Raw genomic sequence first — 16,253 nt, forward strand, 5'->3', positions numbered from 1 at the left:
AACAAATCAAATTTTGATAAACTCGGTATCTGTTAGGTAAAATACTTCTGCTGTCGTTGAGCCGAACAACACCATTTTCCTGTGACTATATTAATTATGTAGCATGGCCTCTTGACTTATTGCTTAGATAAAGAGACAGTCAGAGACAGGTGTTTCTTACCTGGTTAGTGATGACATCTAGTTCTATGATGCAGCCTGGTCTGGCTGTCGACTGCTGGCTCACTATGTTAAACACCTCTCCTACTAGTTTCTATGGAGAGATGAGATGACAGAGATGAGAGACAGATGAGAGACAGAGAGAGAGAGACAGAGAGAGGGAGGTGTAGGAAAGTTACCAAACAGTGTCTTTAACCAGCTGCCTTAAAGCTTTAAAGTTAGAGTCCTTTTCAGCACTGTTAATCTGACTGAGTGCATCTGTACGTGTGTCTGTGTGTCTGTCTCTGTGTGTACTTACTGAGGTCTCAGGGTCTGACAGTTCGTCCAGCAGTTTCCTGGCGTCCACCACAGCCTGGTAGAGACGCAGGTTCTTACCGTCTGACGCCACGAAGCATGCACTGGAACTGTTACAGTACGTACCTGGAGGGAGGGAGGGAGGGGAGCGAGAGAGAGAGATGCTGTTTTTAATGTGGGAGCTCGGAGTAAGATTTTGCATGTAGTTAGTATACAGTTGAAGTCGGAAGTTTACATTTAAACTCTGTTTTTCACAATTCCTGACATTTAATCCTAGTAAAAATTCCCTGTCTTAGGTCAATTAGGATCACCACTTGATTTATTTAAGCTTTTATTTCTTTCATCACATTCCCAGTGGGTCAGAAGTTTACATACACTCAATTAGTATTTGGTAGCATTGCCTTTAAATTGTTTAACTTGGGTCAAACGTTTCGGGTAGCCTTCCACAAGCTTCCCACAATAAATTGGGTGAATTTTGGCCCATTCCTCCTGACAGAGATGGTTAACTGAGTCAGCTTTGTAGGCCTCCTTGCTCGCACACGCTTTTTCAGTTCTGCCCACAAATGTTCTATAGGTTTGAGGTCAGGGCTTTGTGATGGCCACTCCAATACCTTGACTTTGTTGTCCTTAAGCCATTTTGCCACAACTTTGGAAGTATGCTTGGGGTCATTGTCCATTTGGAAGACCATTTGCGACCAAGCTTTAACTTCCTGACTGATGTCTTGAGATGTTGCTTCAATATATACACATAACTTTCCTTCCTCATGATGCAATCTATTTTGTGAAGTGCACCAGTCCCTCCTGCAGTAAAGCACCCCCACAGCATGATGCCGCCACCCCCGTGCTTCACGGTTGGGATGGTGTTCTTCGGCTTGCAAGCATCCCCCTTTTTCCTCCAAACATAATGATGGTCATTATGGCCAAACAGTTCTATATTTGTTTCATCAGACCAGAGGACATTTCTCCAATAAGTACGATCTTTGTCCCCATGTGCAGTTGCAAACCGTAGTCTGGCTTTTTTATGGCGGTTTTGGAGCAGTGGCTTCTTCCTTGCTGAGCGGCCTTTCAGGTTATGTCGATATAGGACTCGTTTTACTGTGGATATAGATACTTTTGTACCTGTTTCCTCCAGCATCATCACAAGGTCCTTTGCTGTTGTTCTGGGATTGATTTGCACTTTTCGCACTAAAGTACGTTAATCTCTAGGAGACAGAACGCGTCTCCTTCCTGAGGGGTATGACGGCTGCGTGGTCCCATGGTGTTTATACTTGCGTACTATTGTTTGTACAGATTAACGTGGTACCTTCAGGCGTTTGGAAATTGCTCCCAAGGATGAACCAGACTTGTGGAGGTCTACAATTATTTTTCTGAGGTCTTGGCTGATTTATTTTGATTTTCCGATGATGTCAAGCAAAGAGGCACTGAGTTTGAAGGTAGGCCTTGAAATACATCCACAGGTACACCTCCAATTGACTCAAATTATGTCAATTAGCCTATCAGAAGCTTCTAAAGCCATGCCATCATTTTCTGGAATTATCCAAGCTGTTTAAAGGCACAGTCAACTTAGTGTATGTAAACTTCTGACCCACTGGAATAGTGATACAGTGAATTAGAAGTGAAATAATCTGTCTGTAAACAATTGTTGGAAAAATTACTTGTGTCATGCACAAAGTAGATGTCCTAACTGACTTGCCAAAACTATAGTTTGTTAACAAGACATTTGTGGAGTGGTTGAAAAAAACGAGTTTTAATGACTCAAACCTAAGTGTATGTACACTTACGACTTCAACTGTATATGCCCAATAATATTGCAACTTGAACACCTATAGGTGTCGCCAAACCACCCCTTGACAATCATTGACTACTTCACCAGTACCTTGTCTGAACATGTGATACACACATGAACACCAGATATACATTATATACATCCTCCAACAATACGCTTAATTCCAGTGTGTGTGTGTGTGTGTGTGTGTGTGTGTACTAACCTAGCACAGAGCTGGGTACCAGGGTAGGCAGCCATGCCACATTGGAGAAGGCTGATGTGTGTAGGGAGTTGATTCGGGCCAGCTCTGACACCCCTCCAGTGCAGGACAGGGGTCCGATGTGGTCCACCCTCCACAAAATCAGCTCACTGTAGATGGCGTTAGGGTCATGGAACGTCCTGGTGGCCGCGTTACGCAGCTGCTTCCTAGGGGGATCACACACACAGTTTGTCACACACACGTTACTGATCGTCAAAGACAGAGTTTATGTTACACACACATCAGTGTTTCCTCTGCATTCATTTAAGTGTGGCGCTGCGCCATGGCAGAATCATTGCCGCCACACCAAAATAAACATCCTATTTCTACCAAACATAGTTTCAATAAAGTTCTGTAAAGCACATTCGCTTTTCTTGGTAAATAGATAATCTGTCTGGGTTCAACACAGTGAAGGATATTTAGCTCTGCGAGCTGTGGCAGGCAGCCTGCAACTCAAGAAACACAGCGTGCCAGTGACCAGTGTGTGAGTGACCAGTGCTCGATCAGCGCCAAACACAATTCACTTGAATCACTTCAGAATGCACCTGCGTGAGAAACTGCACGCCAGGGACCAGCGAGCGAGTGACCAGTGCCCAATACAGAAACTCTGTGGCGCGAAACACAATTAACTTGAACGTTAGCTAGCCAACTAGTTAACTACATAAGCTAGCTATAACCTAAAAACTATACTAACATAATTTAGATCTATAATATACAATTGTAACGGCAATTAGCTATCCAATTAGCTACTAGTCTACATCATTTTGTGTTTATGTCTGAGCCAACTCCACCAGGACCTCGAAGACCCAACGGGTCTGGGGGCATTCAACATCAAGGAGGACGAGGAGAGGGAGAGAAGAGGAAGAGGCCAGGTGGAGAAGACCTAGACCAGGGACATGTTCTGGGCTCAGAGAGGAGAGGAGGTAAAAACATTGGTTTTCAAATGCTGTGATGAAACCAATGTTACATATTGTGTTGAATAAACTAAAACAAAACAGCTATTAATGACTTATTTTCTGTTTTGTGCTGTAATTAGGTCATGGATCCATATCTTGTTGGCCTCCAGGACAGCCTAAACCAGAGAATCCAACACCTGGAGATTCTGGGGTCCTTCAGTGTGTTGGGACCTCAGGGTGCGTTCTCTAGTGAGAGGATAAACACCTTTATCCTGACTCTCCTCTCCAGGCAGTTCTTGCAAGTGCCAGAGGCTGCTGCGCTGCAAGAGTGGCCCTCTTCCAAGCAACGTGCTAGTTGGAGCATTCAAGGTATGGCATGAATGTGACAATCTTTTGAAGATAACATTTTAGGCCAGTGTTGCCCAACCCTTTTTCCTCTTGAACTACCACTCTGTTGGCTCTTCTTTAATGTTGTACATCTTTTAGTTTTTCATGTATTTCAGGGGTTGGACCAGCTGATGGCAATGACAAAGCTGGCCTCGCAGTTTGATGAGTGGGGGCAGCTCTACCCCTGCCTTAACCAGCTGGCAGCAATCGCACTGACTATACCAGTGTCTTCTGTTAATTGGGAGAGACCTCCCCCCCGCCCCCCTTAAACCCCCGCTAACTTTTCCCCCACAGCTAACACATTTGAGAGGAAACACTGACATACATGCTTGCAGGCATGAGCACACACACACACGTAAGTAGTTATGATACACACTCACGTGAACATTATGTAAACACACACACACTTTCTAGACATAGAGGGTCATAGAGGGTCCTCGTTGCTTCCACCTATGACACACACACACACACACACACACACACTTCCTTCCTCCCTACCTGCGCAGTCCTCTGGGGGGAGGTGTGTGTGTGTGTGGCTGGTCGAGGTCGGAGGGGGGGGTGAGGAGAGCGTTGTGGTGGGAGGAGGTCAGCAGTAGAGGGAGGACCGTGTGACACGCCTGGTCGTTGAGGTGGAACCGGTGACCGCAGTAACGGAACTTATGAGACACGGTCAGAACGTTGGAGAACGCAGAGCGCTCAGCGAACGTCACCGCCCACTAGAGAGGGAAACGGATTGAAAGGAAAACTTTATTGAGCCACAAAATGTCTATACACAAGTTTATTCAACATTATTTATCAGAGTATGACATTATTAGAGGGATTATTATTATTATTAGATTTTACTTTATATGGCTGTAGTTTGTCTTTTAAGCATTAATCTAAGGACCTCAATACCCTTATGAGCCCTGGTCAAAAGTAGTGCACAACATGGGGAATAAGGTGCCATTTGGGACACAGCCACAGTCTGCCTCTCCCGCTCACCTGATTGAGAGACCCGTCCACATGTTTGGACACCATCATGACAGCGGGGCCGATGCCTGGGGCTTGGGCCAGGGAGAGGCTGAGAGCTGAGGAGCCCAGCCCAGCAGAGGCAGAATGGGGCAAACGGCGGGCCCTCCTCCCCTGCTCCCCCCCGGCGTTGGAGCTATCCATGTCGGAGAAGGAGCAGGCGTACATCAGAATGTTCTTACTCAGGGAGTTGGCGTCGCCTGTAGGGAACGCCACTGGGATACGGGACGAGAACGACACCTGGAGAAAGAGGGATGGAGAGAGGGATGAGAGAGAGAATAGTCAGATTGGAGCATCATTCGGCTTCCTCTTGTGTGGGGTTAATGCTGGTTGGTGTGTGTCCATGTACAATACGTGTGTTTATCCCTGTCCGTGCGTGTGTTGCTCCATGTGCATTCTCCTCTTACCTGCACCTGTCTGAAGATACCCTGGATGTACTCGTCCAGGTATTTGACGTGCCAGACCAGGAAGGATCCGTCGGTGGGGTGGATGGTAAACAGCATGTCAGGACTCTTATTCCACTCCAGAGTTAAAGTCTCCATCTTCCTATCCAGCAACATGGAGGGCAGGGGCACTGAGCTACTGGAGCCTGGCGACGACGCCTTGGTGCTGCCTTCACCACCCTCACCCTCCTCACCATGCTCTGATGAACCCTTCTCTGACATCTCATCTAGGTCTGGAGAGAGAGAGAGAGGGAGGGAGGGTGGAAGGAAGGAGGGAGGGAAGGAGGGAGGGAGGGTGGAAGGGGGGGAAGGAAGGAAGGAAGGAAGGAGGGGGGAGGGAGGGAGGGAGGGAGGGAGGGAGGGTGGAAGGAAGGAGGGAGGGAAGGAGGGAGGGAGGGTGGAAGGGGGGGAAGGAAGGAAGGAAGGAAGGAGGGGGGAGGGTGGAAGGGGGGGAAGGAAGGGGGAGGGAGGGAGGGAGGGAGGGAGGGAGGGTAAAGGGGGATGGTGGGAGGGAAAGAGGGAGGGAGGGTGGAAGGGGGGGAAGGAAGGAAGGAGGGAGGGAGGGAGGGAGGGAGGGAGGGAGGGAGGGAGGGAGGGAGGGAGGGAGGGAGGGAGGGAGGGAGGGAGGGAGGGAGGGAGGGAGGGAGGGTAAAGGGGGAAGGTGGGAGGGAAAGTATGGAGTCAGACACAGACAGAATATGACATGTCAGTGTGTATAGAATAGACTGATATTACCCAGATGTATTTCAAAACTCGACAACAGTTTTGCACTGGGTCAGCTACTCAGAACTAGTTTATATCATAGCTACGATTTCTACTATAGGTGGTTCTGTGTGACTCAGTTGGTAGAGCATGGCACTTGCAACGTCAGGATCGTGGGTTCAATCCCATAGGAACATGTATGCACACAGTACTGTTACCAGCTTTGGGAAAACGTGTCTGCTTGACGCATATTATATTATGAAGGATCACTGCATTTCATGTTGTCATGATAAACAAGACCCCACAAAACATGTCTCTCACAACAACAAAATATGTAGATCTGAGGGGTTTCTGAAATAGATCGTACCAAAGTCAAACTTAATGGGGGAGCCATCCTGGTCGAGGGGGTCGTCGGTGGCTTGGTCCAGCTGCTGTTCTGAGAGCTTGCGGAGCTGCTGCATGAACAGGTCCATGGAGGAGGTGAAGGACAGGTCCTTGTTGTTGAGCCAGTGGACCACAAACCCTCCTCCTCCACCACCGTCCTCCGGAGTAAACACTGCAGACTCCGCTAGCACTGCTGGGATGTCTGGGGGGAGGAGACAGAGAGAGAAAAGGGGCGGGTATATTACTATGCATGTGGGAGGAATATAGGAACAAGGTAAGGCTGATGTTCCTGGTTCAGCGTGTGCGTGTGTGTATGCCTGAGGCGGAGAGAGTGTGTGTGTCTAGCTGTATGTATGTGTATGTCTGATGCAGTGTGTGTGTGTGTGTGCTACGTACCTGTGGCAGGGTTGATGCTGGCAGAGATGTGGAAGTGACAGAGAGCGTTAGCGTGGTGAGAGATGTGGCGGTGGGTGTGTGTCTCGTGGGTCCCCATCTGAGACGGCAGCAGCTCAGTGTGAGCTACCAGGGCAGACGACCTCCGACGCCCACGACGCAGGTGCTTCAGGTGGCTCATCGACTGGCCAATGAGAGGACAGGTGTGTGTGTGGCACGGGGAGGACCAATGACAGGGCAGGGGGCGGGACAGGAAGAGAGAAGAGAAGCGTCATATTATTGAAGTCCTTCATATCAATCTGTTCTATATCTCTGTGTATTTTTTAATGACTAACTAATAAAGTGTACATTCAAAATTAAAACTACAAAGTTTATTTGAAGAACACATTTTGTGCACGTGTATGTGTGTGTGTGTGTGTGTGTGTACTGTGTGTGTGTGTGTGTGTGTGTGTGTGTGTGTGTGTGTGTGTGTGTGTGTACTGTGTGTGTGTGTGTGTGTGTGTGTGTGTACTGTGTGGTCTAACTACCTCCAGGGCGTGTTGTATCTTGTCCTTGCCCCCCAGGCCTGGCAGACTGGAGCTGTAGGAGTGTGTGTTCTCAGTGATCTGACCACCCAGGATACTGTCCTCTGGCAGCACCGTCTCAGACCACAACCTACACACACCGTCCTCACACGACGTCAACAACACGTTACACACACTACCCCTGGAGAGCGAAGAGAGGGGGGGAGAATGAGAGAGAGACACACACAGAACATCATTTTATATTGATGGTTGACAGTTTAGTAGATAGATGGCACTAATCTTTCCATTCGTATGGGATTGAGACATTCAAAAACACAGATGTAGATTAGAATATACAATCAGCTTGACTTATTTTCCAATAAACGTTTTTTTCCATTTAAAACGTATGGAAACGTCTGTGTGTGTGTGCGCGCGCATTGGTGTGTTGGTCCTTTGTGTGTGTGTGTGTGTGTGAGAGTGTGCATGTTCTTACTTGGGCATGTATTTGCTGGTCTTCCTCCAGGACAGGCCGGTGACAGAGCGGGGGTGTGCCAGGTATATGAAGGAGAAGTGGACCTGAGGGCCTTTCTTATCTGGGAGGTCTGAGACCACTACAGCAGAGCGCCACCCAGTGGTGGGGTACCACACCTTCAACAGACAGTCATCCTAGAGAGAGAAACACACAGGTGAGACAGACACCCATACACACACGAGACAGATGCGCGCACACACACGCAGGCGCACACACACACACACACACACACTGGTTGGTGAAGTACCAAGCACAATGGCTACACTTGATCCTGAATAAATGATCACAAAGTCTTCATTCAACATTACTACCTGTTTATTACTCTACAGGTGTTAGAGGAGAATCAACATTACTACCTGTTTATTACTCTACAGGTGTTAGAGGAGAATCAACATTACTACCTGTTTATTACTCTACAGGCGTTAGAGGAGAATCAACATTACTACCTGTTTATTACTCTACAGGTGTTAGAGGAGAATCAACATGAGTAAGTAGAAAACATTTATGACATGATTGGGATATTGACAGTATATGGAAACAAGATATGGCCTGTAAAATGTTAGCTTTCGAGTGAGTGAGTGAGTGAGTGAGTGAGGTGAGTGAGTTAGAGTGAATGAGTGAGTGTACCTTGCCGGCTGTTGCAAAGTATTCCCCATCAGGAGACCACTTGGTGATGTGAACAGACATTGCAGTCCTGGAGAGGGGGAGAGAGAGAGAGATAGACAGATTGAGAGAAATAGAGAGAGAGCGAGAGAGAGTTCAGCTGCTTTCACTTCTCTTTGGGAAACTCAGTAAAACAGCAACAGTCATTCAACACCCCTCACTTCTTCCACAAAATCATGTTTACAGTTTTTACCTCAAAAAGGTGGTTCCCCAGTTTCAATACATGACTTGATTTTAATATTGAAATTCCATCATTTTGTGTTTTGTTGATGGTGGTGGAAAACGCTGTCTCAGGTGCCGCTTCAGAATCTCCCATACGTGTTCAATTGGGTTAAGATCTGGTGACTGAGACGGCCCTGGCATATGGTTTACATCGTTTTAATGTGCCCGGTGGATGGGGGCATTGTCATCCTATGGGGGCATAGCCATGGTAGCCAAAATAATGGCCAAAATAATGGCCTGCCCAGCATTTTTATACATGACCCTAAGCATGATGGGATGTTAATTGCTTAATTAACTCAGGAGCCACACCTGTGTGGAAGCACCTGCTTTCAATATTACATTTACATCATTTAGCAGACGCTCTTATCCAGAGCAACTTACAAATTGGTGCATTCAACTTATGATTATACTTTGTATCCCTCATTTACTCAAGTGTTTCCATTATTTTGACAGTTACCTGTACATTTTAATCACAATGAGACCTAGTTAAAAGGACAAAGACCTAGTGAGACAGTGTGGGAGTTGTTTATCAGTGTAGTTCTCTAGAACACTAGGAGAGAGTACAGAAAACACCAACTACAGACTAGGAGTTGGAACTCTGACTGGGTGGTTTTAGTAGACTGACTGACTGACATTAAGTGTTGGGAAACTCTTTCAGACTCACACTTCCCCATTCCAGGACAGTCACACACCAACATGCTGAGTCAGTATCAGCTGCTTATCACTGTGTCAAACATTTCTCTGTTTTAAAGGTAGACTCGGCTAAATGACGTTGCCACAAGCAGTCACCGCAGATATTGAGCTGAGGGAGATGCAAGACTTTGCTCTCACACAGTCACACACAGTATCTGTGGATGTGTTCTCCTCACGCTATTACAGCGTGGTAGCCAGGGGACCAAAACAGTGGAGAAGTTGAGCCTCACGCTTCAACGCTCTTTGTTGTTGTGGAAATTGACCCACTATGCCGTTTACTTTCTGCATCTACGTCTGCATCTGAGTCTACCTTTAAAGCTGCAATATGGAACTTTTTAGGCGACCCAAACAAATTCACATAGAAATGTGAGTTACAGATCTGTCATTCTCAATGAAAGCAAGTCTAAGAAGTGGAAGATCTGTGCTATATGCTTCAGTTTCATTTTTGTGTCTTTTACTTTCGGTTTTGTACAACAGCTTCAAACAGCTGAAAATACAATATATTTGGTTCTGGAAAATATATTTCACAGCGGTTTAGATGTTACAATGATTCTCTACACTATACTTGCTTGTTTTGTCACATAAACTGAAATTAGGCGAATTATTAGAATTTTAGTGACCAGGAAATGGCGGAGTGATTTCTGCATTTACCCACTATGCTGTTTACTTTCTGCATCTACATCATATTGCTGAGACTACCTTTAAAGAGCACTAACGATCTACAGGCCTGATATGTCTACTTAACACTTTAAAAGCACTACACACACACACACACACACACACACACACACGGTGCTCCTGTCACTCACTTGCACTGCCAGACACACTTCCAGTCGTTGAGGACAGGGTGAGGTTTGTCATCTGTCATCGGTCCATCCTCCTCCTCTATCAGTGTGTCTGCTGACGGAGGGGCCCACAGCTGCAGGCGCTCTGTAGCCGCCAGAATACGGTTCCCTACAGGACACACACATTGTTCAAATGGCTACATGGTTTCCTGTATCCCCGCACATTGACTTGGTACTGGTACCCCCTGTATATAGCCTCATTATTATATGTGTTACTTTTTTTTTTTTTTTTTACTTTAGTTTATTTAGTAAATATTTTCTTAACTCTTATTTTTCTTAAAACTGCATTGTTGGTTAAGGGATTGTAAGTAAGCATTTCACGGTAAGGTCTACTCCTGTTGTATTCGGCACATGTGCCAAATAAAATTTGATTTGAAGATATGTCACAGTTATAAACAGATACTTACTGTCCACACAGAGACACACACAACTGTTAGTTAGGAGGTGTTACCTTGTGGGTCCCAGGCCAGGTTATAGGTGATAGCATTAAGGAAGAACTGTCCTGTCTTTTGCCACTGGTAGTTAAGCTGCTGTTAGACAGAGCGGCAGAGACAGAAGGAGAGGGGGAAAAGAGAGAGGTGGGGGGGGGAGACACAGGAGGAGACAACATAGAGTGGAAAGAGAGAAGAGAGAGAGAGGTGGGGGGGGAGAGACACAGGAGGAGACATCATAGAGTGGAAAGAGAGAAGAGAGAGAGAGAGAGAGGTGGGGGGAGAGAGTGTGAGGTGTGAGAGAGAGAGAGAGAGAGAGAGGTGGGAAGAAGAGAGTGTGACGTGAAAGAGAGAGAGAGAGAGAGAGGTGGGAAGAAGAGAGTGTGACGTGAAAGAGAGAGAGAGAGAGAGAGAGAGAGAGAGAGAGAGAGAGAGAGATGGGAAGAAGAGAGTGTGAGGTGAGAGAGAGAGAGGATAGTTAGTCAACACATGCACAGGCATTCAGCTATAATAAGCTACATGCTCAGGCACCAGCCACTGTTAATACAGTCATTAACAGCCACACACAATTCAGAACATGAACAGAATATTCAGGGTTGATAAAATAGCACAATAGAACAGTAATAAAGCAGTTAAAACACAGTGGAACTCTCAATGCAGCAACACACAAACTCACACACACACACGCACACAAACTCTCACACACACAGCAGTTTATTCTGCATAACATGTCAGTGTCTCTCTGCTTACCTTGTGGCGTTTGTTTGGGTTGGTAGCGAATGGTTCAAAGATACACACAGTGTTCCCATAGGATGCTGCGATCTACACAAACAGAGTAACGTTCAATATCCCAACATTAATCAGTCGTTTTACAAACATTACTCACACCAGGGTTAATACTGCACAGTCATTCCCAAAGGAGAGGGGGAGGGAGGAGGAGACGGAGGGAGGAGGAGAACAGAACAGAAATGCATTTGTCATCACAACATTATTACTTACTAGTGTAACTAACAGGTTTTCTGTGTGTGTGTGACTTACCCTGCCCAGTTGGTGGGAGCACTCGACACAGCCCACCTGGATGTTGCCATTTTGAGCCCCAGGGATGATCTGAACACACTCAAAATCACTGGCCAAGATGACTATATCACAGCCTGAACCATAGGCCTGGGATGGGGGGGGGGGGGGGGGGGAGACATAGAGACACAGACAGAGAGAGACAGAGACAGAGACAGAGACAGAGAGAGAGACAGAGAGAGAGAGACAGAGAGACAGAGAGAGAGAGACAGAGAGACAGAGAGAGAGACAGAGAGAGAGAGACAGAGAGACAGAGAGAGAGAGACAGAGAGACAGAGAGAGAGAGAGAGAGAGACAGAGAGACAGAGAGAGAGACAGAGAGACAGAGAGAGAGAGAGAGAGAGAGAATTCAGTCAATTTAACAAAATGCAAGACACTTTGAGACTCTAGTGACAACAGCAGCCTGGCCCCACCTCAGATTGTGCCATATTCCCAATTTGCTGAGACAACGACCAAAATAGTTATCAGGACAGCACAAACAGATCTGGGACCAGGCTCCACATACAGTCCACTCCTGATAGGTAAATAGACCTACTGAGACTGCCTGGTGAACTGCACTGTACTCAAACAGAGAGAGAGACAGAGAGGCTACAGTACAGCAGCTATACCTCTATCACATCACATGCTTAGAAAAAGTGTGTCCCCCAAATGGCACCCTATTCCTTATATAGTGCACTACTTTTGACCAGGGTCCATAGGGATGCAAGGGAATAAGGGTGCCATTTGAGAAGCAGCCTAAGCCTCCATGTTTTATTCAGGCTAGTGGTTAGGTAATGATGGGTTCTCTTAGAACAGGTCCCATGTTTCCAGGTCTACACAGTCTAGTCAGCTTCTGGTTTGGTTTCTGGTTCCATGGAAAGACGCAGCGTTGTTCACGTGAGAAGAGAGGTGTGTTGAGAAAGATTTTAGGGCACAAGATGTGAGACGTGAGAGGTGTTTAGAACAGTGACTCCGCAACGAATAGAGGCTGAAGAGAGAGGGAGGAGAGAGGGAGAGAGGAGGGAGAGATACAAGCTGAGGAGAGAGGAGGGAGAGATAGAAGCTGAAGAGAGAGGGAGGAGAGAGGGAGAGATAGAAGCTGAAGAGAGAGGGAGGACAGAGGGAGAGAGGAGGGAGAGATAGAAGCTGAAGAGAGAGGGAGGAGAGAGGAAGAGAGGAGGGAGAGATAGAAGCTGAAGAGAGAGGGAGGACAGAGGGAGAGAGGAGGGAGAGATAGAAGCAGAAGAGAGGGAGGACAGAGGGAGAGAGGAGGGAGAGATAGAAGCTGAAGAGAGAGGGAGGAGAGAGGGAGAGATACAAGCTGAAGAGAGAGGGAGCAGAGAGGGAGAGAGGAGGGAGAGATAGAAGCTGAAGAGAGAGGGAGGAGAGAGGGAGAGATAGAAGCAGAAGAGAGGGAGGGCAGAGGGAGAGAGGAGGGAGAGAGAGAAGCTGAAGAGAGAGGGAGAGAGGAGGGAGAGATAGAGGCTGAAGAGAGCGGGAGGAGAGAGTGAGAGAGGAGGGAGAGATAGAAGCTGAAGAGAGAGGGAGGAGAGAGCGAGAGAGGAGGGAGAGATAGAAGCTGAAGAGAGAGGGAGGAGAGAGAATGTGTGTGATAGAACAGAAGAGAGAGTAGAGGGAGAGAGATCAAGACAGGAGAGGGACAGAGCAGTTGAAGAGAAAGAGGAAGTAAAGGCGGAGAGAGAATGCGTGTGTAAAAAGGAGGGAGAGGGTAGGAGAGGAGCAGTCCTAGTTGAGGTATTGCTGCAGCAGCTGAACATTACAGCTGGAATTAAAAGCGGTCACCGTCATGCACAGGCTAGCTCTGCTCTACTCACCTGGACACACACACACACACGAGGAGGGATGAGGCGTGTGTGATTGAGAGACCACTCTGTTCTGTACCTGTACAAAGTAAGGTGTGTGTGTGTGTCATCGATCTACATGAACCTGATACAACAGAAACAACCACTCAGCTCATCACGTCTGTCCAAACACCTCTCACCTCGCCTCTGCCTGTCTGCCTGCCTGTCTGCCTGCCTGTCTGCCTGCCTGTCTGCCTGCCTGTCTGCCTGCCTGTCTGTCTGCCTGCCTTTTGGCAAGAGCGCTCAAAGGCCATTTGGGATGCAGCCTATAGTAGCCTAAATCCCCTCACAAAGCCAGTGTTTAGGAGGTCTAACATAAAACTGCATCACACATAGCTGACTGCACTGCCAGACCAGTCAGGGTTGGCAACACATGACCAAGGCATCAATAACAATGCCCTGAATGCAGGGAGTACGAATGAGGCCTATTATATGAAATATGAGAAGAGATGTTGGCTGAAGACTGCACTCATTTCATCAGGGTAAATACTCATATAATAGAGACAGGGAGACTGAGTTCACAATACCAGCCCACACACACCGCGCAAATACACACACACACAAAGAAAGAAAACACTATACGCAGACACACACAAGCACGCACGGACACACACACACTTAAACAAGCTACACACAGACACACACACCATACACAGCTGTCACCTACAGAACAACCCACAGTCAGGTAGGTCCCCTCACATTTACTACCCGAGTGACTTTAACATATTATCGATTTGTGTACCATTGACAGCATTTGGATTCACCCCCTGTTGGATGTGAAGATCTTAAATGGTGGTTGAATAATGGATCTGTCTGGCTCCATCTTGGGAGTGTCACATAGTTAACCCTGACCAGGGCTCTAGGCTGCTTTCTTCACAAGGAGCACGTGTAGGAGCACACAAAGAAATGTAGGAGCACAATGAAAACTATTTCAGATATTAAAGCTGGAATCGTTCATTTTTCTAGGCGCACTGGTGCTCTTAAATATATATTTCAGGTCGCACAGTAAAATAAATAGGAGCATATGCGAGTAAAATGCTTGCACTGTAGAGCCCTGCTGTGGGTGGGTGTGGGTGTGTGTGTACGTGCGCGCACGCGTCCCAAATGTCAGTGATTCTTCCCATGACTAACTCAATCATGCGAGCATATTAGTGTATCACTACAGACACGCTTTACATGAACTAAACCCTCTCCTTTCACTACAGACACGCTTTACATGAACTAAACCCTCTCCTTTCACTACAGACACGCTTTACATGAGCTAAACCCTCTCCTTTCACTACAGACACGCTTTACATGAACTAAACCCTCTCCTTTCACTACAGACACGCTTTACATGAGCTAAACCCTCTCCTTTCACTACAGACACGCTTTACATGAACTAAACCCTCTCCTTTCACTACCGACACGCTTTACATGCACTAAACCCTCTCCTTTCACTACAGACACGCTTTACATGAACTAAACCCTCTCCTTTCACTACAGACACACTTTACATGAGCTAAACCCTCTCCTTTCACTACAGACACACTTTACATGAACTAAACCCTCTCCTTTCACTACAGACACGCTTTACATGAACTAAAGCCTCTCCTTTCACTACAGACACGCTTTACATGAGCTAAACCCTCTCCTTTCACTACAGACACGCTTTACATGAACTAAACCCTTTCCTTTCACACACAATATGGCATCCTATTCCCTTTATAGTACACTACTTTAGACCAGGGACAACAACTATAGAAAACAACACTATAGCCTGTAGGTCTGTCTGTCTGTCTGTCTGTCTGTGTGCGTGTAAAATGTGGCGACGGACAATGTGACCGGGAAGATTTTGATTTACCAGCCATTTGTATAACCCATTAGGGCGTTCACCCACGGTGCTCAAAATGTCACAGATTATGGTAATTAATACATATTAACAGAACATGCAACTCATGTAATGAAGCAGCCAATAAAATGTAATTTTCAAACATTTGCCAAAACGCAATTCGAGGAAAAACACCATTTTAAAACAGAGCACCTGGGAAAACACCATTCTAAACAGAGCACCTGGGAAAACACCATTCTAAACAGAGCACCTGGGAAAAACACCATTCTAAACAGAACACCTGGGAAAAACCATTCTAAACAGAGCACCTGGGAAAACACCATTTAAACAGAGCACCTGGGAAAACACCATTCTAAACAGAGCACCTGGGAAAACACCATTCTAAACAGAGCACCTGGGAAAACACCATTCTAAACAGAGCACCTGGGAAAACACCATTCTAAACAGAGCACCTGGGAAAAACACCATTCTAAACAGAACACCTGGGAAAAACCATTCTAAACAGAGCACCTGGGAAAACACCATTTAAACAGAGCACCTGGGAAAACACCATTCTAAACAGAGCACCTGGGAAAACACCATTCTAAACAGTGCATCTGATAGCGGTTCCATATGTGACAGAGATGGAAATCTCTGTTAGAAACATAGAAAGAGCCTAAAGATGCAGCAACTAGGATGGGTTGCTAATATGATTACAATCGTGCCTTGGGCTTCTGGACAACGAAAGAAAGTTGATATGAAAACCAATAGAACAGGAGAGAAATGGCATAGAGGTGGGTGCAATAGGGAAGTAAATGGAAATACATTTGCAAACATTATATAATTACTCCTGTATATACAGAAAGAAATAAAATCATTCAAAATACTTCACAAGAAAGCATGACTTAGCCAAAGAGGAATCGAGGATCATTAGCTTCTTTAAAGAAATAGC

The 16,253-nt window shown here is 46.5% G+C and overlaps 1 protein-coding gene across 1 annotated transcript in view; it reads right to left on the minus strand.

Annotated features, from left to right (window-relative positions):
- LOC311111387 (dmX-like protein 2) overlaps positions 1–16,253 on the minus strand; it is an 84,639-nt gene that overhangs the window by 58,673 nt on the left and 9,713 nt on the right. The window contains 15 exon segments of the mRNA XM_084154104.1: positions 161–250; positions 455–576; positions 2,439–2,641; positions 4,256–4,473; positions 4,739–5,005; positions 5,173–5,441; positions 6,278–6,496; positions 6,691–6,871; positions 7,215–7,392; positions 7,684–7,856; positions 8,350–8,416; positions 10,110–10,254; positions 10,597–10,675; positions 11,327–11,398; positions 11,615–11,740. Of these exon segments, the coding sequence (XP_084010230.1) occupies positions 161–250; positions 455–576; positions 2,439–2,641; positions 4,256–4,473; positions 4,739–5,005; positions 5,173–5,441; positions 6,278–6,496; positions 6,691–6,871; positions 7,215–7,392; positions 7,684–7,856; positions 8,350–8,416; positions 10,110–10,254; positions 10,597–10,675; positions 11,327–11,398; positions 11,615–11,740 (2,409 nt within the window).

The sequence above is a fragment of the Coregonus lavaretus genome (assembly GCF_964263955.1).
Source record: "Coregonus lavaretus genome assembly, chromosome: 37".
Classification (NCBI taxonomy): Eukaryota; Metazoa; Chordata; class Actinopteri; order Salmoniformes; family Salmonidae; genus Coregonus; species Coregonus lavaretus.